General features: G+C 45.7%; 1 protein-coding gene across 3 annotated transcripts; it reads left to right on the plus strand.

Annotated features, from left to right (window-relative positions):
- The first annotated feature begins 7,225 nt into the window (after window positions 1–7,225).
- On the plus strand, window positions 7,226–23,757 carry Skic8 (SKI8 subunit of superkiller complex). Of its 3 annotated transcripts, none has more exons than XM_050119489.1 (11): window positions 7,226–7,280; window positions 10,212–10,262; window positions 10,987–11,014; window positions 13,088–13,193; window positions 13,523–13,695; window positions 17,183–17,331; window positions 17,518–17,611; window positions 18,745–18,838; window positions 20,674–20,766; window positions 21,646–21,724; window positions 23,477–23,757. In XM_050119489.1, the coding sequence occupies exons 2-11, from the start codon at window positions 10,251–10,253 to the stop codon at window positions 23,564–23,566; spliced, it is 918 nt and encodes a 305-aa protein (XP_049975446.1). In that variant the 5' UTR covers window positions 7,226–7,280; window positions 10,212–10,250; the 3' UTR covers window positions 23,567–23,757. The 3 variants fall into 3 exon arrangements, with proteins under 3 accessions (XP_049975446.1, XP_049975447.1, XP_049975445.1); XM_050119490.1 differs by lacking the exon at window positions 7,226–7,280 and adding an exon at window positions 7,617–7,782; XM_050119488.1 differs by lacking the exon at window positions 7,226–7,280 and adding an exon at window positions 8,261–8,408.
- Window positions 23,758–24,143: the final 386 nt, after the last annotated feature.

Below are 24,143 nucleotides of genomic sequence, written 5' to 3' on the forward strand. Positions count from 1 at the left end.
CAGCCCTTTCTTGGTTTTCAAGACAGGATTTCCCCATGTGTAATCCTGACTGTCCTGGAGACCAGGCTGGTCTAGAACTCAGAGATCTGCCTGTTTCTGCCAGCCAAGCACTAGGATTAAGGTGTACGCCACCACTGTTATGCCCAGCCAGCTTTCGTATATAACCAAACCCACCTGCCGAGGGATGGTGCTGCCCACAGTGGGCTGGGCCCTCTCTCACCCACATCCTTCGCCCATCAAGACAATCTATCACAGATGTGGCCACAGGCTAATCTGATTTGAGCAATTCCTCAACTGAGGTTCTTTCTTCCCAGGTGACTCTAAGTTGTGTCAAACTGACAAAAAAATAAAGCTGAGTGGGGGGTGGCATATGCAGGTGGATCTCTGTTACTTTGAGGACAGCCTGGTCTATAAAGCAAGTTCCAGAACAGCCAGGGCTACATAGAGAGCCCGTTTCAAAAATAATAATAATGATAATGATAATAATAAATTAGAAAACCACTAGCCAGGCTATTGACACACCAGTGGAAACATTCAGCTCAGGTGAATTGGATGAAAACCAGAAAGAGCTCAGAGCCCAGGGCCTCTCACTAGACAAAGAACTGAGGAAGCTGAGGCCCACAGAGGGCTCATGTTAAGGCTATCTGCTCCCTTCCAAAGCCATGCAGGGCTCACAGTTAGGGCCCAGAAGTAGAGTGATAGATGACGGCTCTTACAGGAGACTGGCTGCCCTGCCACACAGCCTCCTGGGCTAGCTGGGTGTCACTGAGTCGTGAGGTCTCACAGGATTCCCTGGCCCCACGGCAGCCCAGGAGGGAGTGGGAGGGGCTTTCAGCTCGTGGCACCAGCTAAGCTCACCTGCCACCAGCCTCCCCTGGGTTAGGGTGGGGCTGGGGGGAGCTTTGTGCGGCTCTTTTAAAGCTACCTTTGGTGTCTTAAATTCCCTTTGTCTTTCAGGAGTGCATTTGATATGGTGCTGTGGAACTTTCCCAGGCTTGTTGGCTTGGGGCTGGCAGGAAGGACTACTCAGGAGATGGATTCTCTTCCTTTGCCCACGGTTGCTTGTTCCAGGCTCCTCTGCTCAGTGTCTCAGCCCCGTTGTCCCCACTCTGTCCTTCCCTCCCCCAACTGACCCAGACTCTATGAATAAAACACCCTACATTTTCCAGCTCTCAACCTTTTTTTTCCCAACCTTGTGGTCATCACACCCAGTCTCCTCAGAACACACTACTTCCCAGCAGGCTCCTGAGGGATGCAGCAGAGTCTGAACATTCTGGGTCAACAGGAACACCCTAGGGGTGTAGGAGAAACCATTCAGAGGTGTGCACGAGCCAGCACGTACAGCTCACCGGACCTCCCTGTCGAAATCCATCAGCAGCATCACTGCAGACTCGTCCAAAGGAGCAGTGTTTACACCACAGGAATGGGCAAATACTAGTAACCGGCTTTAAAGTGGTTATTATTGCTGCTGTTGCCCCCTTCCCCAAAGCCTATTCAACATCTGCCAGCCTACCACAGGAACTCTTGCCTCTTTCTCTGTAGCTTTGCGACTCTCATCACTCAGGTAGATTTCTCTCTCTCTCTACTTTCCTCTTCAGATGCGACTAGCAAGGTCTCCTAGCTCATCCCTGGTAGAGTCTGGTACAGGTTCATAGCTCTGATTCGGGGCTGGCAGGCTCATCATGCTGGCTCCCTTGGCCACCTTCCTAGTCTCAGATTCTTATGCAGCTTGGCTTTATTGCTTCCTGTGTTTGTAGATAAATGGTGTGGGCCCCGTTACAGCAGAACTTGATACATTTCGGGGACACCTTCTGCCAACACAAGGCCTGGTCCCTCTAGCTGCACTTGGGCTCCCAGCAAGGGTGAATCCACTCCTGATTGTTGTTTTTTGCTTGTTTGTTTTAAGTTTTACGTGCGTCGGCGTTTTGTCGGCATGTTTCTGTTTTATGTGTGCAGGTGTTTTGACTGCGTGTTTGTGTACCACATGCATGACTGGTACCTGCAGAGGTCAGAAGAGAGCATCTGGTCCCCTGGAGCTGGAGTCTCAGACTTTTGTGAGCTTGCATGTGAATGCTAGGAATCAAACCAGGCCCTCTGGAAGAACAACCAGTACTCTTAACCACTGAGTCATTTCTGGGGCCCCTGTTGCTCATTTTGGAAGGGTATGGACAATGCAGGCTGTGGAGGAAAGGCACAGATCCTAATTTCCTGTCCTGTCTTAGTGGGCTATGCCCACTTCATGCCCAGGAACGGAAAGCCAAACTGTAAGGATACTTAGGGACATGAGTTCTAGTCTCCCCTCTGCGCTGGATTTACTTCCTTCCGTTGTGTTCCAGTTTTACCACATTCTTTTGCTTTTCTATAGAGCAGTGATATATAATTCACAGACCTTGGGTACAATGTGAATCAGGTGAGTGCGACTTTTCCGATCAGACAGTTGATGTCTGTTGAAGATAACCTGGAGTCCTGGATAGGCAGAGCCACCGTGAACTCCTTGGGGACAGGGGTTTTAATTCCCTTGAATGTCCCCAGCTAGCCTTGTATCGGCAGGCCTAGTTAGAAAACAGTGGTAGAGCAGCCATGGGCAGCAGTGAACCTTGAGCCTCTGGCCAGTAGTAGATGAATCTAAAGAATGTGGGGGCTTTGTGGAGAGTCCTCCACATTCCAGAGCTGAGCAAAACTTCTCAGTGGTGCCGGCTCTCTTCCTCCTTTGGTCCAGAGAAATGGTCCTCACATATTGGCCTGTATCATATGCTCCTCACGGGGCCCTCCAACACAGATGACTGGGCCTGCCTCTGCACCTCCTTCCAGGTCTTGAACACCACCTGAGAGTTGGGCCTGGGGTGATGTTTAGACTTTGGTTTAGGACTTTCACACTGGAAACCCCCAGGAGCTAAGCTATGGGATAATGATCTTCCTTTGAAAGTGGGGAACTGAAGCCTGAGAGGCTCTGCTCACGGTCCACGATGACGTGGTAGGAGGCCCTCATTGTCTGTCATGGAGGAAGCGGAAAAGGGCAAATTCCCTGCTACTCTGCAAGCGCTCACCGGCTTTCCACAGGCGGTTACTGCCACCCTCTGGCAAATGGTGGCAAAGCTCCTGGCAGTGATCCCCAGACTAGGTCCTGCAGTCCAGGGATCCTGGCAGCAAACTAGAAGCCAGTCCTAGGAGGTTCCCTACAGAAAGAATCGTTGTATTTTTATGGACTTGGATTTGTGCCCAGACCTCTTTCCCTAGCTCCATGACAGACATGTTCTCAACTTCGTCCACTCCCTTCCTATCTACGACCTCCCTCTCTCCAGCATTGCAATGAGAAGTGAACACGCTCGTGAAGACAAGAGATGGTAAATCCTTTCTGTATGACCCTAGAGGTCAGTGGTAGGGGTCTCGGCTATACGGAATCCCAGTGGTCCTGGCAGTAAGCACAGAGAAAGCCCTTGCAGGGGCAGTTGAGGCCTCTTGCCACACTGCACACATAGGGGACCTGGGAACTTGGGTAGAAAAACAATTATGTTTTTATTTCTCTTAACTACTAGTAGAAATTTAATGTTTTCTGGATCCATATGTACACAATAAATCATGAAATATTAGCAGTAACTGACTTGGTCACTCATACAAAGCACAATTTTTTTTCTATCCTGTTACAGCCATTGAAGATAATTTAAAACATTGTGTATGCTCATTGCTACTTTGAAATCACGGAAGGTATTAGATCTGTTGAGTTCATAAAGGTGCATGTATTATTATTTCACAGATATTTTATGGCTATTTTGATGGAATTCTTTTCCTTTAATCCGATGTGGATTTTGAGCCATTTATAAAATATTACGCTGAGGCAGGATTCGTGTCTTGACGGCATGTTAAAGACATCATGGCCCATAAGAGCGCAGTTATTCTTGTTTCACAGTACCCATGCTAAGACCATGCTAATGATCTCGTATGCTTGGTGCTCAGGGGAGAGAAAAATCAGGCGGTTAATATACCCTTTGAAAATGCAGATCCAGAATTCTTTTTTAAAAAATAATTTATTTTTATTTGTATTGGTGTTTTGCCTGTGTATAAGTCTGTGTGAGTGTGTCAGATCTTGAAGTTACAGACAGTTGTTAGCTGCCATGTGTGTGCCGGGAATTGAACCTGGGTCCTCTGGAAGATGTGCTCTTAACTGCTAAGCCCTGAGATCCGGAATTCTTATCATAACTGTAGGGAGCCTTGCTTCCCAGTCAATCACTGAACAGCGCATGGGTAGTCAAATGTTCAGACTCCACTGAAATTCTCTGGTTCTTTCTTTGGCATCTTAAAACAACATTCTGGGGTTTTCCTTAGGCTTTATGTTTGAATAACAGAGTTATAGCCAGGCCTGCTAGTGCATGCCTGCCATTCTAGCTAGACTGGAGGCCGAGGCAAGAGAAACAGGAATTCAAGGACTATCTTTAACAGAGTAAGTTAAAGATCAGCCTAGGCAACTCAATGAGACTGCGTTTCTAAATAAATAAGTAGATGGCTGCGGATGTAGGTCAATGGTAGAATGCTTGCCTAGCAATATGCAAGGTCCTGGACTTGATTTTCAGATAGGGGATGGCTTAGTGCCTGCCTCCAAGCCTGCTGACCTGGGTTCCATTCTGGGGTCCCACAGGATAGGAAGAGAGCCGAGACCCTCAAGTTGTCTTTTTACCCCTGCCCCCACTCCATGGCATGTGTGTACACCCATACATGCACACAATTTTTTTTCCAAGACAGGGTTTCTCTGTGCAGCCCTGACTGTCCTGGAATTCACTCTGAGAACCAGGCTGACCTCGAACTCACAGAGATCCTCCTGTCTCTGCCTCCCAAGTGCTAGGATTAAAGGCGTGTATCACCGCCACCTGGCTAGATTTTTTTAAATTAAAAATGTAGCATTTGAAAAATTACAGAGCTAGAAAGTTTTTAGAAAACCTTTATTGTCACGATTTTCAAACTTCTGGCCATGACTCACAGCAGGAAACATTAATCTCTACGTGGTTAAAACACAATTTCATAAAACACTCTATAATGTACAAGGCACAATCCATGCTTCTCCATCCTCTTCTATTTTCTGAATTCAATCTATTCCACTTTTATTTTTAGTTATCTCACAACCTAATCTGGAAATTAATAGACGTTAATTTGGAAACAAGAGCGGCCCAAGAAAGCCCACTACAGATGTCTAGAACACACATTTAAAAAGGAAGAAAACAAAGAAAAGACAGAAGGGTGGGGGTCAGTGAGGTGGCTGAGCAGCAGTTCTCAGCCTTCCTCACGCTGTGACCCTTAATATCTCCTCATGCTGTGGTGACCCCAACAATAAAATTATTTTAGTTGCTACTTCATAACTGTAATTTTGCTACTGTTGTGAATCGTAATGTAAATATTTGATATGGGACCCCTGAGAACCACTCACTTTAGGATAAGGGTGCTTGCTGCCATGCCTGATAGCCTACATTTGACCCCAGGACCCACATGATGGAAGGAAAGAATGAACTCCTGCAAGCCATCCTCTGACCTCCACATTCATGTACCTGACCATCTGAGTTCAATCCCTACCAGCCTGATGGAGTAGAGAACCAACCCCAAAGGGTTGTCCTTTGACCTCCACATTCTTGCTGTGCTGCACATGAAATGCACACACAATGAATGTAATAAACAAGAACACTTAAAGAAAAGAGCAAGATGTAGTGGTATATGAATCTGAGTGCTTCTGGAGGCAAAGGCTAGCAGATCTCTGTTTGAAAACAACATGGTCTACATAAGCAAGATCCTGGTGAGTCAGGGCTATGCAGTAAGGCCCTGTCTCAGAAACAAACAAACAAACAAAACAAAAGAAAGAAAGAAATTTATCAGGATCAAATACCTTCTGACTACATATGTTCAAAATGGTTAGAATTGTGACAATCCAGTCTGCTCACCTTGCCACAAGTGTTCTGTTTTTGTTTTTGTTTTTTGTATTTTATTTTTGGCTTGGAAGTTTTTTTTGGGGGGGGGGGTTGGCTGTTTTGTTTCCCTTTTTGCATAGCACTGGTGTTCACATTCAGAACTTTGCATATGCTAAGCAAGCAATCTACCACTGAGCTACATCCCCTAGCCCCACTAAATTTTTCTAAGCCAGTAACACAAGGGTGACCCACTCAGATCCTTACTTAGGACCACAGAATGGGCCTGGGAGATTTGTGATTATGTTGGGAAAATTTATCCAGTTGTTTAACAAAGTTATCTAGCCATCTAATAGTTTTTTGAAATTGCTACCAACTTTTGAGTGGGTCCACTTCCCCTCTTGGAATTGAGGAACCAGCAAGACCAGGTAGCAAGTGAACACTGAAAGGGACTGATTCCGGCCAAAAATAGAGGAAACAGGGGACAAGCCCTAACTTCTTCAGCTGTTGAGGGCCATCAGGCTATATACCCACCTTGTAAAAGGGGAAGCATGGGCTCACAATACTTCAGGGACACTCACATGTTTTCTGGGATTGGACAGAGACTTTCCCCAGAAATTTGGGTCCTGACTCTTCTTGTTCCTTTTGTGGTTCTTTTCCATCCTCAGCACACAATTGCCAACTGCCGTGGTCTAGGGTGACACTTAGCATGCAGATGGAATTACAATGAAGGTAGCCTTAGTCTCGCTGTCTTTCTGAGCCAGGTCAGAGAACCAGTTCCCACTGGCCTACCTGAAAAACAACACCAGGATTGCAGAAATTCAGTAGGTCAAGTACTCCCTTGCATCTCTTTCCTTAACAGTGTTGCTTAACACAGCTCATTCATAGGTCCTAAATGGAGTTTAAGAACCAGCACAGCCGGGTGATGACCTGTAATCCCAGTACTTGGGAGACTGAGGCAGAAGAATTTACAGCAGTTTAAGGCCAATTTGAGGCTACAGAGTAAGATCTTGTCTCAAGAAGAAAGGAGAGGGAAGAAGGGGGACCAGAAAGGGAAGGGAAAAGAGAAAATAGAGGAAGAAGAAAAACAAAGAAGAAAAGAAAAGAAAAACAGAAAAAGAAAAGGAAAAAAAAAACCCATTAAGTCATCAGAGAAACTTTCTGAAGCTGATTAGCAGGTGGCCATCCTGGGTACGGCTGGAGCGTGGCTTCTCCTCTCCCCGCCCACTCTCTAAGCACCTGCCCGAGCGCAGAGGTAGCCGGCGGGAAGGGGCGGGCGCTGTGCCTGCGGGGCCTGGATCAGCGGAGAGGCCACGCCCCTCCATTAGCTCATCCTTGAGCGCCACGGTCGCGCCCCACTGACGTCAGACGTGCTGTGCCGCCGGCTGTGCCGTGGTGAGTTGGGGTGCTCGGCAGTTGGGATGGTGGTCGTTGGGGCTGCTGCCTGCCGGGGCGGGAAGGCGGGCGAACAAGGGAGGCTTGGTGGCCACTGCAGCAGGTTTGTTCACGGAGGCTCCAGGGGTCCCGGGGTGACTTCCGTGACTGTTTACCCTGGCTATCCTGCGAGGCTCGAGTCCCGAGGACAAACCGAAGGCCTGTTGGTGAACTCCTTTCGCATCCAGATAATGTTTTGTGCACCCCTGAAATGAGGGCCAGCTTTTTTTTTTTTTTTTTTTTTTTTTTTTTTTTTTTTTTTTTTTTTTTTTTGCGGGGGAGGCCGTTTTCCTCTAGATAGAGGACTGTCTTAACACGAGTTCTCCAGTATTTACCCACGCTGTTAGGTAGCAAGCTTCACGTCAAGGCACACTTAGAAGTAGAGACTGAGTTATTTTTATTTCAAGTACCGCACGGTATTGTGCGTTACTTACATGCCTGAGGAACTTTCACGGAGATAAAGGTTAGTCTCTGAGAACACCGGGGAATGAGCATTTAATTCTAACTGGGAATTTTTCCTAAAGCGAGAAGGTGGCATAAGAGGCCTCTTGGGGTCTCTTAGTTCTGAAATTACCTGTCATGAGATGTGTCTTAGCATGAACTATATAGCTTGTATTGACCTAAGGGACGCTTCCCTCAACTGCTCTAAGCCTCTCTTACCTTGCCAGGGGAAGGAAGCTGGTAAGAATGCCGACTAGGTTAACGAAGGTTCCGCGACTAATCTGTATAATTTGTAAAATGGACCGGTGCAGTACACCCTCAAAGGCTCTGCCTGACAGAACTGCACACCCTGTTTGGAGGGTAGCTTTTCCAAAGTTGGTTCCCTAGGCTGAGCAAAGTCTGTTCTTGACTCACAAGCTAGCCCACCTGATTCAGGTCTCTTAGGACTGTTTAGGAATCGTGTTTTCCTTTCTTGAAAAGCCTTTGGCAGCCTTTTTGGTTTGCCAGTTTGAGCCTGGATGCCTGAGGGGTATGGCCTGTTAGGCCATCTGATAACGGAGCTGAAGGGATGGTGAATTTGGATTAGAAGAAAAGTTGCACCCTTGTCTTTCTTAACTTCTCATCGAAAATTTAGCATATGATCTCATGGTGAGTGCACACAATGAACATACAACATTAAGCTTTAAAGATCATGGCATTTCCATGTCAGGGTGTTGTGGGATTTTCTTTTGTTGTTGTTCTTTGTTTTGAAACAGGGTTTTAGCTGGGCGGTGGTGGCACACACCTTTAATCCCAGCACTCCGGAGGCAGAGGCAGGTGGATCTCTGTGAGTGCGAGGCCAGCGTGGTCTACAAGAGCTAGTTCCAGGACAGGCTCCAAAGCTACAGAGAAACCCTGTCTAAAAAAAAAAAAAAAAAAAAAAAGAAGAAGAAAGAAAGAAAGAAAAGGAAAAAAAAGAAACAGGGTTTTGTCACACCCAGGATTTGTACTCCAAAGCCAGGATTGCAGCACACCCAGCAGGGTGTGTTTCAGTTGGTCATCGTCTGGCGTCAAGGCATCTCAGACTCCTCAGACTCCGCTGGCTCTTATCACATAATGTACTGATAAAGAGCCATGTGTGTTTTGCTGTCACAAGTTTCCTTTTCATGTTTTGAGGGAGTTATTTTCCATGTGTAGACTCTGCCTGGGCTCTGTTGTGACCTCCTCACTCAATAATGTCTATTTATAATCTTCAGAGGACCTGTGCAGGGCGGTCAGTCTCTTGAGTCCCCTGACAGTGTTTTCTGTCTACACTCGGCCTAGTGTCTACTCTCAGTCTACAAGAAAGCTTTGGTGCCATGCCTTCTGTTTCTGTGTTGTCTGTCTGTCTATTAGAGAGCCAGTGGTGAAAGTAACCTTCTGGCATGTTGGGGGAGTGTTATGCTGGGTTATCCAGTGCAGGAAAGCTGTGCTGAGTCCTACAGAGAAAATACGGATGTTAGGTAGTTTTTCTTTAGACTGAGTTCAATAGTAGTGAATTATTAATGTATGGTCATTCAAACAAAATCACACAGAAAACATGGCTACATATTGAGCAGTTCACAAAAATGTGCCCCAGGGGCTTTCAGTGGCCTGCTTCTGTGTCTCTAGAGGAATGGTTCATTATTGCCCTTTGATGGTTTGTTCCATTGGTGGTGACCGAGAGCATAGCTGCTACAGAGAGTGAGAACATGCTGGGTTTTCTCCTGGAAAACAGCCAGAGAGAGGATTTACAGGTTTAACAAGTCTGCTAGCCATAGTGCTCAAAAATTGTTCAGACCTTGGGCAGGCAGCTCAGTGAGTAAATGCACTCCTGCTAAGCCTGACCCCCGAGTGCAGTACCTGAGAAAGAACTGATCTCAGTTCTTTTGTCCCTTGTGCTCTACAGGCGAATGCACACACGCACACATACATGCAGATACAATGTGTGTATATAGTGTTTAATCTTTAAAACTTTAGATTAATGAAATGAAATCTTCATAAAGTAAGTTAGGCCCATGTTTAGCTAAGTCTTTGAAAACTTTGACCTGTCTGTCTTGTTCCAGTGTTATTTACATATCTGTAGGCTCTTCACGGCATTTTTGATTGAGACCACCCTGTGTCCATGCATGTAAGAACGTTGGACTTCTGTGTTTGCTTTCTATGTTGAACAAAATTAAAATGAAGAGGGCCAATAATTCTGTCTCTGAGAAGTAGAAAGGAGCATATTTGTCGCCCTCTGTAGTCAGAGTTGGGGGAAAGAATCCATGGCTGGAGGCAATGCGTATTACTTGGCTCCCTGGGAGAAAGATCACACACCACATGTTAGTGCTTGTGATGGGACCCCAGGGACTGATCCATAGAGAGGTGTCACAACCTTGGTGAAGTAGAACCCCTGTAGCCTCCTTGTGCTGATAGCATCATCTTACCAAAACCCTGGCATTCTTTTCACAGGGCTGACTGGCCTTCAGATCTTCATCCTTGGTTAAGGAAATGACCAACCAGGTAAGGTCTGAGAGGAAAAACTATAGTTAGTCACCGGCAAGTTCAAGCCCAGTAGATTGCCTGGGTGTATGGTTAGGGAAATTAGTTTTAATTCTTGTTCTGTTCCCAAAGCCGTGGATGACTTTGAGTATCTGCTCCTCTCAGGGCTGGTGCATTAGTAAAATGCACCACATTAAGATTAGTTTATGCGCCTTTGCCACAGTTTAGAGGGGACTGAGGAAGTTTAACAGAATTTATACATAAAAGTAAAAGTTGAAATAGGAGCTAGGACAGTCAGAAAGCACCATTAGGATTAGGGACAAAGCTAACTACATGTATGGGCTGTATAGTCTCCTACAACTGTGAAAAGCAGGCTGCAAACAGAACTCAGCTTCCTCCTGTTCAGAGCTGAAGAAAGCGTAACTTACTGGTCTTACACTGGGTTTGGGCTGGGGAGGGGCTGGTCTGTTGTAGTCGGGTGTGATGCAGGAAGACCGATGCAAGTTTAGTGTGAGCTTAGGCTTCCTAGAGTTTGAAGCCAGTCCTGGCTACCTAGGAAGCCCCCACCTCAACAAACAAGATGAGGAACTGAGTCTTCTCTGCTGTAGCTATACAAGTCTTTCATGAGTAACACCAAGGATTGTGTAGGATGGTCGGGGAAGTAGTGACGGTCTCACATGGAGTGCTGGAGGGAGGGGCTGCAAGAGAATGGAAGTCTGAGTATCCCTGTTCTGTTCTTTTGTAGTACAGTATTCTCTTCAAGCAAGAGCAAGGTAAGGAGGCCACCTCTTCAAGCAAATTCTTTTGTGGGGGAAAAAATGTATCCTTTTTGGTTTAAGATTTTATCATACCAACTAGACAGAGATCTTTGCAGAATTTGCTATGGTAGCCAAAAACAAATACATTCAATCAAAAAGTAAAATAATTATTTGGGTCTGTTGGAGCAGTCCTGTAATCCCAGGTACTAAGGAAGTTAGATAGGAGGATTGTGAGTTCAAGGCCAATGTAGACAGTGTAGTGAGACCTTGTCCTAACATAAAAAGTGAGAAGAAGGCTGGAGTACGGCTTAGTGGTACAGCACTCGCCTCACGTGTACAGGCCAATCCCAGTATAAAGACATAACTAAATATATGAAAAGGAGCTGCAGAGAAAGGGAGGAGTCAGAGGGCATAATGGAGAACTTCCACTGTGCATGGTGTGATGCTGAGCTTCCCGGCTGCCAGGGTAGAAGAGGCAATATTTTGAACCTCAGAACCCTGTTGGTGTCTACACTGCTGGGGAGCTGGGCTTGAGCCTGGCTCTAACTCAGAATTCAGTATGGAGCCTCTACATAGCTTCCTCCACTTACAGGTGCAGGAGCTCTTTTAGAGGGCATTTGTCTCTCTGTAAAAGCAGAGGGTGGGACAGTGACAGCTCTGTTCAGGCACCTGAGTGCGTGATGAGGCAGTGGTGGAAACGGGGGGCAGGGGGCAGGTCGGAGGCCAGCTTGAGGACTGGCTCCCTAGTGAGACAGACATGCACAGGAGCAGCATCTGTGCATGGATGAGGTGACCCTGTCCAATCCGATGGGTTGGAGACAGCCTTGGGGGCTTAGAAGTATCTAATAGAAAAGCTCTTCCACTCCAAATCGGTGACATTTAGGTAGTCTGAAGTTTCAGCCTGAAACATTCCCCGCTAGTTAACTAGTCAGCTGTTGAGGTGTGTCAGGCAATAGCTCTGCATGAAGCTGGCGTCATCCAGGTGGCAATCTTAGCAGGCTTGGGTCTAGTGAGGATTATAAGGAAGCTGTGACAACATGTGAAACTCAGCAGATGTTTAAATTTAATCCTTTAGATTCGTAGTTTGGAAAGGTAGCCTTTAAGAATTGTAACTAGGCATAGATAAAGCTTCTGTGTATACTTATCCTGTTTAATAGATGCATTCCAGCCTTGCAGACTCCACAGTATAGCTCACAAAATATGTAGCTCCCAGACTTAGACTGAATGTGGACTTCAGTTAATATCTTGAGTTTGAATCCTAGCCCTGCCCCCTCTTGGCTTCTTGCCTTTGGGTGAGCTACAAGGCAACTCCAAGCCTCCCATTCCTTATTTGTGAAATGAAAATTATCTTTTGGGGGGGTAGGGGTAGGGGAAGTTCAATACTGGGGATCAAGTCCAGGGCCTTGCCCATTCTAGGCAAGTACTCCACCATTGAGCTGTGTCCAAAGCTCTTGTTTTTTGAAAAAGGATTTCACTTGTAACTCAGGTTGGCCTTGAACTCACTGCCTAGCCTCATGATTCTCCCGCCTCTGTCTAAGTGATGCAGTTATGGTCATAGGTCACCACAGGTATGAGCTTGGCAGGACTTCAAAAAGGCAGTTGTAATTAAGACAACACTTAGGGAAGGATTAATGCAATAAGTGATTCATTAAGTTTATGGTAAGTGACACCTCATACATTTTTAGACCAGTACTGTTTGTAGAACTCTCTTGGTTTTCAAAGGCCTCTGAGCACAGCTCCAGTCAAATTGAGGCCCTCGGGAAGGGGAGATTCCCCACTCACTTAGGTACTTTGATCAACTGATTGCTGTTCTAGTCTGATTGATGGGTCAGACTGATGTGTTTGGAGTCTTGTCCTGCTTTCCTTCTTGAAAACTTGCGTTTTAGGGTAAGAGGCCAAAATGAAACAGGAACCACTAGTTTTCATAGTTTCCCGCACAAGACAGTAAACACTTTTCTGGGGAGTGCCTGGTGGGTGCGTGAAGAGAAGGGCAGAAGTGGACGTTGCTTCAGAGTTATCAGCTTGCTTTATCACATTGAATGTCGGAGTTGTGTGCATGGAAACTAACTGAAGCCCTTTCCGTTCTAGCCCACGATGATGCCATTTGGTCAGTTGCCTGGGGGACAAACAAGAAGGAAAACACTGAAACTGTGGTCACAGGATCCCTGGATGACCTGGTGAAGGTTTGGAAGTGGTGAGCACCTCTCCCTTTTCAAAATTTGGGACAAGGATTTTGCTTCTAGGCTCCCAATTGCTATAAGGAAAGCATTGATTTTCTGGGCAAGAACGCAATAGCAACATAGTAGCTTCAAAACAACAGCTTATTTTTTCTTGTTTGGTTTCCTGTTATTTGGAATTAAAACTCTGTGTGGTGGGGGTCCCCAGAGTTAAACCTGACGACCTTCTGTGTTCAATTCTCAGGTTTCTACATCTCATTGACCATTAGTTGGTAATATTCAGGGTAGAAGTTCTGATGCCAATATAGTATGTTGTGTGTAAAGAATCATTTCTGTCTCTCTCTAGGCGTGAAGAGAGGCTGGAGCTACAGTGGAGCCTGGAGGGACATCAGCTGGGCGTGGTGTCTGTGGACATCAGTCACACCCTTCCCATTGCTGCATCCAGCTCTCTTGATGCTCATATTCGTCTCTGGGACTTGGAGAATGGCAAACAGATAAAGTCTATAGATGCAGGACCCGGTAAGAACTTTACTTTAGGGAAATCAGACCTTTTAGGGATAGAGTATCTCTAGTTCAGGACTGTAGTCACTAATCCAACCCTAATGTCATTGTAATCATGCAGGGGTATTATACTAAGTGATAAGCATATGCCGAAAACAACCTTACATTATTTCAGGCCAAGTTTTGCTGCCAGATGAGTTGTAGTGCTTTACTTAGGGAAAAAACAAAAGAAACCGCTTTCTGGATTTCAGAATTGACAGCTTGGGGTTGTGGTGCTGTGGCGGCTCTGCCAATGCTTCTTACTGCCTCATGGAAGCCTCAGGTCTGAAGAGTAGTTATCTCTGTTAATTGTGGTCAAAGTGCCTGGGCTCTAGGGTGGTACATAGAGAGGAAGAAAAACAAGTTTTTTTTTGTTTTGTTTTGTTTTTGTTTTCGAGACAGGGTTTCTCTGTAGCTTTTGGTTCCTGTCCTGGAACTAGCTCTTCTAGACCAGGCTGGCTTTGAACTCAGAGATCCACCTGCCTCTGCCTCCCCGAGTGCTGGGATTAAAGGCGTGCGCCACCACCGCCCGGCTTGTTTTGTTTTTTTAAAGTACTGCGGAGCAGTGCTCTCAGCCTTATTGAGCATTATCTGAATTGGTAAGGGACAGTTTTACTGGACTAGACTTGGGAAGAACAAACAGTATGACATTTCAGGATTCTTTTTAGCCTCCTGTTCACTTAAAATGCCTGTGTGGTTCTCATAGCAAAGCCTGTTCTGTGCAGTGGGCAGTGATCTCCAGACATGTAGAGAGCTTGACATCGCTCCACGCACTCCTTTGTGGGTGGATTATGAAAGAGCTGCTCAGGTTCTTGGGGGAACTGATTCCCAACAGACTTGCCTTCTTCCAGCTCATCTCCTAACTGCTGTAGACCCTTATATTGCATAGAATGGAGGCTCCAGGGCTCATAAGGAGGCACTGCAGTCTAGGGACTGGGTGCCTTTCTCATCTCTGCATCACGGTGTAAGAGGGTGAGGCTGGAGCTGGAGGGATGGTTCAGCTGTTAAAGGCTAGGCTCACAACCACAAATACAAGAGTATGTGTCTGGGGGACTGGGGAGATGGCTCAGAGGTTAAGAGCACTGACTGTTCTTCCAGAGGTCCTGAGTTCGATTCGCAGCAGCCATGGTGGCTCACAGTCATCTGTAATGAGATCTGGTGCCCTCTTCTGGTGTGCAGGCATACATGTGTACAGAGTACTGTATATATAACATAAATAAATCTTAAAAAAAAAAAATAAGAGTGTGAGACTAAAATGTGTACCTGGAAAAAGCCACTCCAATACTTTCTGATTTCCAAGATGGCTGTCCATACTCTTCTCTGCTTGCAGTATTTGTGGAGAACAGGGATCTCCAGCTGTCCTGCAAAACCTGTTAGCACCCTGAACATAGGGAGCATTAGAAAGAGAGAATTGGATCTATTGCTGCTTTTAAAGAACATTTTTATTACATTATTTATTTTGTGTGGGTGACCGCATGTATGTGTGAAAGTCAGAGGCTTACTTGTGGGAGTCAGTTCTCCCGTGTGGGCCTGGGACTTGAGCTTGGTGGTGGGTGCCTTTGCCCTGCACCCCGTCAGGACAGTGACGCTGGCTACTGTGTAATTGCTGTGTCCTTATGTACATCACATGTGAAGAAACGAGTCTGCATCAGTTCCAAGTAAAACGTTCTATATGTGTCCAGCTTGCTTTTTCTACTGAGTTGTTTTTGTTACATCTTAGGGGTTGCCTTTTTTTGCATTTTGGCGTTTCACGTTTTTGAGACAAAGTCTTACCATGTAACTCAGACTGGCTTCAAAGGCATGGCTGCTGCTTCTGCTCAGCTTCCCAAGTGCCAGAGTGACAAGCATAACTGTTATGACAGATATTGAAAAGAATAAAGAGGGTGGATGTGCTTTGGGGTGGGGGATCGAGTCAAAACTAGATCTATTCAAAACTAGCTGAGTTCTTCAGGTAAGCCTGGGTTTACTGAACCTAGGGAAAGCAGACTTCCTTGAAAATGTCCCCCACAAACAGTACAGAAAGAATGGAGAGAGGAAGTCCTGGTCTTGAAGAAGAAAGTGAAAATGGAAACAGTGAAGCTGGAGAAAGGACCCCGTGATTGGCATTCCACCAAGCTGTGGCTGTCCAGTCACTGACACGGGGAAGAGACCCTGTGCATCACACCCAAAGTGCCCACGGGAAGAGGAAAGCAACCCTTGGTGAGGAGGAACTCAGGGTTTGGAATAGACGTTCACTCTGCAAGTATTAAGGTTAAGGCTTAGAGTGCAGGTTTTGATGCGGGATAAACATGGTTCCTGTTTTGTGCCTGAAGATATCTGGTAAAGGACTGTATTGCAAAGCAATTAATAGAAATGTGTCCAAATAACTTGAAAGAATCATTTTATGAAGCTTTGAGAAATAAAAGTAGGGGTTTCTGCTAACCATTTTCTCTGTAAATAGCTAATTATAATTGGATTTTTAAAAACATACTTCTTGGGGCTGGAGAGATGTCTAGGCAGTTAAGAGCACTGACTGTTCTTCCAGAGGACCCACATGGCACCCAGATGGCGGCTCACAACTGTCTGTAACTCCAGTTCCAGGGGACCTGACACCTTCACACAGACATACATGCAGGCAAAACATCAATGCACATAAAATAAAAATACAGTTTTAAAAATTATCTTTTTTTAAAAAACTGTACTTCTTCTTGGACCTGACATAAGCTGGTGTGTTAGGGTTGTCTAAAGGATATAGTCTTCATTGTTTTTTTTTTCAGAGAGTATCTTAGTTTTATTTTATTTTTGTATTTATGTCTAAATTTATTTATTTTATTATTAAAATTTTTCCGCCTCCCCACATCCCTTTTCCCTCCCCCTCCCCCCACTACCCACCCCCCCACTCCACTCCCCCTCCATCTCCATCCAAAGAGCAGTCAGGGTTCCCTGCCCTGTGGAGTTTCATCCATGTTGTAGCAGAGATTGTTCCCTTTTGTTGACAAGCAGTATTCTCTTATAAGGACGTACCACATTCCCCTCCATGTTGGCCAGTTGGCGTTGTTTGGCTGTTTACAGTTGGAGCTGTGTATGATAGAGCTGCTGTGGAGACGAGTGTGTGCGTCTGTGTGCGTGCTTTCACTCCTCCTGGGGAGCTCCCAGGAGTGGACTTGAGTATCGTGCTGTTTGTTTCTTCCTAAGAAACCGTCAGACTGGTTTTCAGAGTGGCTGTCCCATTTTCCGTTGCCACCAGAGTATGGAGGGTCTGATTTCTCACGTCCTTGTCAGTTGTGGGTGTTGTTCAACTGGTTTTATTTTTAAAAAATATTTGAGAATCTCTTAAACTTGGTAAAAGAATTAGAATCTTTACAGCATGGTTTCCTGACTCAGAACACTTTCTCAAGTTTAAAGACTGGCATTTGATCCCACTATAGTTTGTGAAACTCAGGTCGAATTCTTTCTCACCAGGTATTCTCCTTTGCTTCTTTTCCAGTGGATGCCTGGACTTTGGCCTTCTCCCCTGACTCCCAGTATCTGGCCACCGGAACGCATGTGGGGAAAGTGAACATTTTTGGTGTGGAAAGTGGGAAAAAAGAATATTCTTTGGACACTAGAGGAAAATTCATCCTCAGTATTGCATATGTAAGGAAAACTCACTGTTGGGTCTTTAGCGGTGGTGCTCTGCTCAGACCCTCCCGTGCCCGCTGGGCTGCTGTCTATTGCTGGGCTTTGCTGGCAGCTGGTGAGAATTGAGACCAGCAGGATGATTTGTGTGCAGAAAGGACAGGTTAACCGAATTGTCTCAAACCACCCATCTCTCCTCAACAGAGTCCTGATGGAAAATACCTGGCCAGTGGAGCCATAGACGGAATCATCAATATTTTTGATATTGCAACTGGAAAGCTTCTGCATACGCTGGAAGGTATCCACAACTCCTCATTCTCTTTTGCACTCACTGGATGGATTATCAGGTCACAAAGCAAGAATGCTCCTTTTGTTAAAATATTAATCTAAATTATTTTGATCTCTGTTGGCAAAATGAAGTGCCACCATGTGTTAGACTTAGCACTGTGGTTTCAATCTGGAAACAATAGTTCTTAATACTTTTTAGTGACGTAGGTTACTTTTTATTTATGTGTGTGTTCTCCTTTTTCCTTATGAGCTTTATGATTGGAAAGCTGCTGCTTTTCTGTGTTCGTGTGATGTCATGGTGACAACATTTGTGTCCATCTCCACACTGCGGGGAGGACAGAGCAGGAGACAGACTAGAGACTGCTCCTCTCATGTCTGATTCTGAATTATAACTAAGTGCATCTGTCTCCTCAATTTACCTTTTACCCAACGGCAAAAGATTTGGTAGAGAAATAATGTTACTTTTATTTGTTGGATCTTACAAATCAGATCCAGCCTGTATTTCCATATATAGCCATGTTTGTAGCAGAGGATTTCTGTTGTTTTGTTTGGAGACAGGGTTTCTCTGTGTGGCCCCGAATGTCCAGAAATTCACTATGTAGACCAGGCTGGCCTCAATTTGGAGATCTGCTTGCCTCTGCTTCCCAAGTGCTGGGACGGAAGGCACGCGCCACCACCCAGCTAGTTTTGTTTTTTAAGGTGTGTATGTGTGTGTGCGCGTGTGCACGCACACACTTGTGTACATACAAGCGTACATTACAGTGTACTTACAGTGGCAAGATTTCAGATCCCTTGGAGCCAGAGTTACAGGTAGTTGTGAGCTGCCGCTGTGGATGCTAGGAACTGAGCTTAGGTTCTCCGAGAGTACATGAGCATACATGCTCTTAACCACAGAGACCTCCCTCCAGTCCCCCAAGGATTTTTGTTTTGATTTTTAGCAGTGTATATTGAGGCCCATTGATTAGAGAAGGGAACTAAGAAGAGATGACTCCAGGAAAGAGGTTGGAGTCCTGTGGGAGTGCAAGAAGGGTCTAGTCAGTACCTTCTTCTCTGACTGAAGCCTCAGGGTCATTCCAGCTCAGTGACCAGTGGTCATGAAAAGGGCACAGTTAGCAGGAAGCTAACAGCTTTTCTGAATTTCAGGCCATGCGATGCCCATTCGCTCCTTGACCTTTTCCCCCGACTCCCAGCTCCTCGTCACAGCTTCCGATGATGGCTACATCAAGATCTATGATGTGTGAGTTACCTTTTCAAGAGTAAAGATCTCAGCAACAGTGACAGGAGCCAGTTCTGTCCCCTTACTCTAGGAATTTGCTGCCTGCTCTCATGGCCATAAGTCAGCTCTGATGCTTTGGACTTCCCAGTCATTCCTCCTCCAGCCAGCCCCTCCTGCTGGAGCCTTAGAGTGTGTCCTCAAGGTTTGTGTGGATGAAGTGTGCATCTGTCTAATCCTGGCAGGACTAGACACTGCTGCTCTCAATTTTCTGGGTAGATACTTAGTATACAGCTGAGGAAATGGAGCTCTGGCTGTAGCTGGCCTAGAGTGATGGTCCTGCTTTCAGCAGATATGCAGGCTGGCTTCTGGTTAGGGAAGCCTCCAGCTGTCCCATAGGTCTAGGTGGGGAGCCTTTTGAGATAGGTTCTGGACTGATGGCATAGGACTGGGCAGATTGCTTTTGTGCCCAGCTCCACATTGAGGGCCTGCGCGCCCGTCTGTTGTGTTTCCCCCCCCCCCCCCACATTCTTATTCCACAGCTGTTGCCAGTATGTGCCTTGTACTACCCTGGGTTTCATAATTAGCCTCCTGCTAAGTGTGCCTCTAGTTGATCGTTCTCCAGTTCCTTACACACTTCTCACCCCAACATGTGCTTTGTCATAACTCTATATTCATGTCCTTTCGTGGGCCTCCGTGAGCTGTTTGAGTTTTAATTCTGCAATCAGAAGAGCGTGCTGCTTTTGGCCTTGCTGGTGGGAGCATGCTAGGGCCATGAGAAGAGACTGAAAGTCACGTGTGCTTGTTGGCAGTAGAGTCAGCATAGGAGCAGCACTTTTGGGGTATCTCCCTCTGCCAGCTTTCACTGCTGCTCTTCCATGGCCTCCCAAGAGCTGTTGAGGCAGCATGACGTAGTACCTCCCTAGTAATAATGAATCTCAAGATTTCTTACGTTCTTGGGGGTCCACTGAATCCTGCAAGGGCCGCCTCTGCTTGCTGTAACCGAGGCTTGTTTCTAGGGGCAGAATTGCTGGCCTCAGGCCCAGATCTCCTGTCATAGGCATTGGTTTCCCAGGAGAGGTGGATGGCTCAGCAGTTACGAGCACTTGCCAGTCTTCCAGAGTTTGTTCCCAGCACCCACGCTGATGTTCACAATTCCTTCTAACTCCAGCCCCAGGGGTTTATGTCCCCTTTTGGACTCCATGGGCACCTGCACACAGATGGAACACACACATAAATTTTATTTTTCCAAAATAAAAGAAACATAAAAATGGTTGTAGGAATTGGGCCTAGCTTGGATTTTTTGTTTGTTTGTTTGGCTTTTTAAGGTTTTTTGTTTTGTTTTGTTTTGATATCACCTTATTTTTGGTTTTGACAGGGTCTCACTATATAGTCCTAACTGGCCTGGAACTTGATATGTATAACAAGCTGGCCTCTAAATCTCAGAGCTCTACCTTTTTCTGCTTCTCGAATGCTGGGGTTAAAGGCATGTGTCACCATGCCCAGCTGCTTGCCTTGTTCTTGACTAGGTCACAAGTGTTCTCTGCAGCCACATGCATTATGTGCTTGCTGCTTTCCTGTCACATGGGAAAGGTCCTATTGCAGAGGGTCTAGCTGGCTGAGCACCTCTGCTGCTCAGAGTCCGCATCTGGGAACTGGCTGAGCCATTTCTAGCCTCCAAGCTCTAGATATTTTTAACTTAATGCTGCTGTAGAAATGTGTCTGGTGTTTGATGCTACTTCACTGAAAATGGAATTTATTACATATGGTCATCCTGAGCAGAGCCAATAATTCACTAACAAATTCAGCAATTAGAGCAAATTAACATCTCCATTCTGTTTGAATCTTTCTTCTTCCAGACAACATGCCAACTTGGCTGGCACACTGAGTGGCCACGCATCCTGGGTGCTGAACGTTGCCTTCTGCCCTGATGACACTCACTTTGTCTCCAGGTACGTAGGAGTCTTACGTTTCTAAAACGCTTGCCGGGGAAGGCAGTCTTCTGGTAATGTATCTTAACACTGAGAGAGTACATTACATGACTTTTTAACATCGGGGGCTGGAGGGATGACTCAGCAGTTTAAGAGCACTGACCCTTTGGTTTCCAGCTCACAACGATCTGAAACTCCACTTCCAAGTGATCCCATGCCCTGTTCTGGCCTACTAACATACATTCAGACAAAATACGCAAAGAAAATTTAAACCTATTTAAAATAATAAAATAAAATTCAAGTTGCCCAGGCCAGGCATGGAGGCACAGTCCTTAATCCCAGCCCTGGAGAGGCCAGAGGCAAGTGGATCTGTCTTGGTGAATTCAAGGCTAGACTAGTCTACATAGTAAGCTCATAGAGAGCTAGAATTATGTAGTAAGGTGCTGTCCAAAAGTCGTCTTTGTTTACTTTAGCTTTTAAAGGGCTTCACTGTTTTTTTTAAGCAATGAATAAAGATACTCTTTTAAACTATTGAAATCTTAGATTTTTTTTTAAAAAGTCTAGATTCTACTTACTGTCTTGACATATCCCTGTGTTCCAAGAGGAACTTAGAATCTGCTGATCTGCCTATAAAATGTGTTTATGGATGCCAGTAATATCTAGGGCCCTAGAGGCCGAGGAGGTTCAGAAGGGTATTTGACACCTCACCAGACCTCCCTCCTATCCAGAAAAGGGTAGATAAGCTTGAAGCGCCTAACAGTGGTGAGGAGACGGTCATCTGGTCACACCTGTACTGAGCTCTTGTTTAGCAATAAGGGGTCCTCTAAAGGCAGAGGTGTTGGTCTGCAAAAGAGTGTAGACTATGTCAGTTTCTGATTCTAACATTTGCTTTCCAAACAGTTCATCTGACAAAAGTGTAAAGGTTTGGGATGTTGGAACAAGGACCTGTGTTCACACCTTCTTTGATCACCAGGATCAGGTATGGAATAAGAAGCGTGTCAGTGCCCTTGTGTTCAGCTTACTGGCCACACTCCTTTACTAGCCTTTCTGTTGGAGTTAAGACTGGTAGAACCCTGGGACATATTAGCCTTGTGACCATGAGGCATGTCTGCTATACATACATGGTAAACACAGAACTGACCACACCCCTTCTTTGAAATTATACACCTAAGCCTGGAACCCTTTTCTGGGCGCTTCTAAAAGAGCCTCTCTCTTTGGAAAGTTCCATTGCTTAACATAATCATCATTTACATTTTTGGGATTATCCAGGGATGTAATTTTTTTTAAATATAGAGGCTACAGCTTGTAATGATAGTGTTAAGCCTGATTTCCCTCTTTATCTTTGTAAGGTGAATAGGAAATAGTAACATTGTTGTAGGTCCTTCTTGATCTTTACTGTTCCTAAGACTGCCCTGGGGAACCTTAAAGTGCCACCGGTGAGCTGAGGGCCATGATCCGTGCCTGTCATCCACTGGCAGCTTTCTTGCCTGGTCACAGTCTCAACTGTGAAAGAAGTGGATTCTGATTTAGTCAGTGTCACGTGGGCCTGAGACTCCTTTCCTTTTTCCCTTTCTTGAACAAGGGGAAGGGATTTTTTAAAACAATCTCTCACTTTAGCCCAGACTGGACTTGAACTTTCTGCAGTTCTCCTGCTGGGATTACAGGTGTGAACCACCTTGCCTGGCTAAGGGTACTTTTCTCTCCTGCACATTGTCATCATTGCTGTCTCAGCAGCTCCAAGTAGCAAGGGTTTAGACTCTAGAGGAAGGAGAAACTACTAGACAACATGAGAATTCAAATGCTCTGAGCAACAAATCAGCAAATATTTGAATGCTTTTAGAGGTCTTACACAGTCTTTCTTTTTGAGTACATCTTACGGTTAACTAACAATTATTCGTGCTGCTTTGTATTTATCTTAAATTATTGTAGTGAAGCCAGGTGGTGGTGGCACACGCCATTAATCCCAGCACCTGGGAGGCAGAGGCAGGTGGATCTCTGAGTTCAAGGCCAGCCTGGTCTACAAAAGCTAGTTTCCAGGACAGGCTCCAAAGCTACAGAGAAACCTTGTCTCAAAAAAAAAACCCATATCTCAGTGAGGTTAAAGAGTTGAGTCTCAGTAGTCCACTATTGGCTTTAAGCATTTTAAGTCCTAACTCTGTTGCTTATTGTGTGAGGTTCTTGTTATGGTGTTTCTGAGAAAGATGTTTAGAATGGAAGTGAGGCCCTTCTATGGACTGAAACCAAGGCTAGCCTCCAATCTCAAGGTGAGGGTGACAGTCTGACCACACAGACTATGATTCCTAGTAATCACAAAGTTAACTCACCACATCCATTCTAAGAGGAAATATGAAGCTGCTAATTCAAGCACAGTCAAAAAAAAAAAAAATCAGTGATGCTCAGTACCATGTTGTCTGGTTCCCAGGTCTTTGAGCAAGGGGTAATGGTTGACCGGGTGGGGGTAGGCACAGGAGGTAGGTGAGTGGTTTGCAGTTTTGACTACAGGCTTCTCCTGGGAGCATAGTGCTGGGCCTAGGCAGAATCACTTCATGGCATTAGGTAGCCTTTGAAAGGACAGCAGATTGTTGCATTTTAGAGAGGGAGGATAGGCTAGGCTCCATCACTTCTGGCCTCGTGCTAGTCTAGATGCAGAGAAGAAAAGAACAGTGTCCATCCTTTTAGCATTCCTTACCAAAATTACAGGAATTAGAATGCTTTTTGTTTCTATTTGCAGGTTTGGGGAGTAAAATATAGTGGAAATGGATCAAAAATTGTGTCTGTTGGAGATGACCAGGAAATTCACGTCTATGACTGCCCAATTTAAACACCAGCATCTTCAGGGCCAGTGCCAGAGTATGCAGGGTTGATTGACATTCCTTGCCTTCTTAGGCACACTTAAAATACAGCATATATTGTAGTAAATTTTGTAGCTACAGTATAAAGTTTTTCCTGTTTTATTGGAAATGTTGCTCATATTTTAATGTAAATAAAGCATTCTTAATGCAAGCACCTGCATTTGTGAACATGCTGCTTGCTCTTTTCCTGCTCCTGTCCCTGGAGAAGAGTGAACCGGCATTGTTAGTGACAGGAGCAGAGATCCAGGTGCTCGCTGTTCCTGGGTGACTCGTGACGTGCCACGAGCTCCCTGAGGCTGTCCTAAACATGCCACCCTGCATCAGAATGGAGTTCTGCCTGCCTGGGGATCCTTCAGTGTGACAGACTTAAAATGCTTTCTTGGCCACACCCTCATTTCCCCGTTCTTCCTGAGAGGTCTGCCCTACTGGCAGCAGGCTGAACACTGCCCTGCCTCAGACTAGAGTTCCAGCACCTTTGCCGCTTCTGCAGTCTCCTCCAGACGGGGTCTGCGGGGTAATGGGGAAGGCTTAAGGGTGAACATCCTG

Source organism: Alexandromys fortis, unplaced genomic scaffold (genome assembly GCF_014885135.2).
Source record: "Alexandromys fortis isolate MF-2015 unplaced genomic scaffold, M_Fortis_MF-2015_v1.1 scaffold_167, whole genome shotgun sequence".
NCBI classification, from domain to species: domain Eukaryota; kingdom Metazoa; phylum Chordata; class Mammalia; order Rodentia; family Cricetidae; genus Alexandromys; species Alexandromys fortis.

What these genes read in the sequence shown, in the direction of transcription:
- Skic8 (XM_050119489.1), top strand. An exon ending in GCTTCTGCATACGCTGGAAG is followed by an intron (nt 17,612 to 18,744) that starts GTATCCACAACT and finishes TCTGAATTTCAG; the next exon opens with GCCATGCGATGCCCATTCGC. An exon ending in GACACTCACTTTGTCTCCAG is followed by an intron (nt 20,767 to 21,645) that starts GTACGTAGGAGT and finishes CTTTCCAAACAG; the next exon opens with TTCATCTGACAAAAGTGTAA.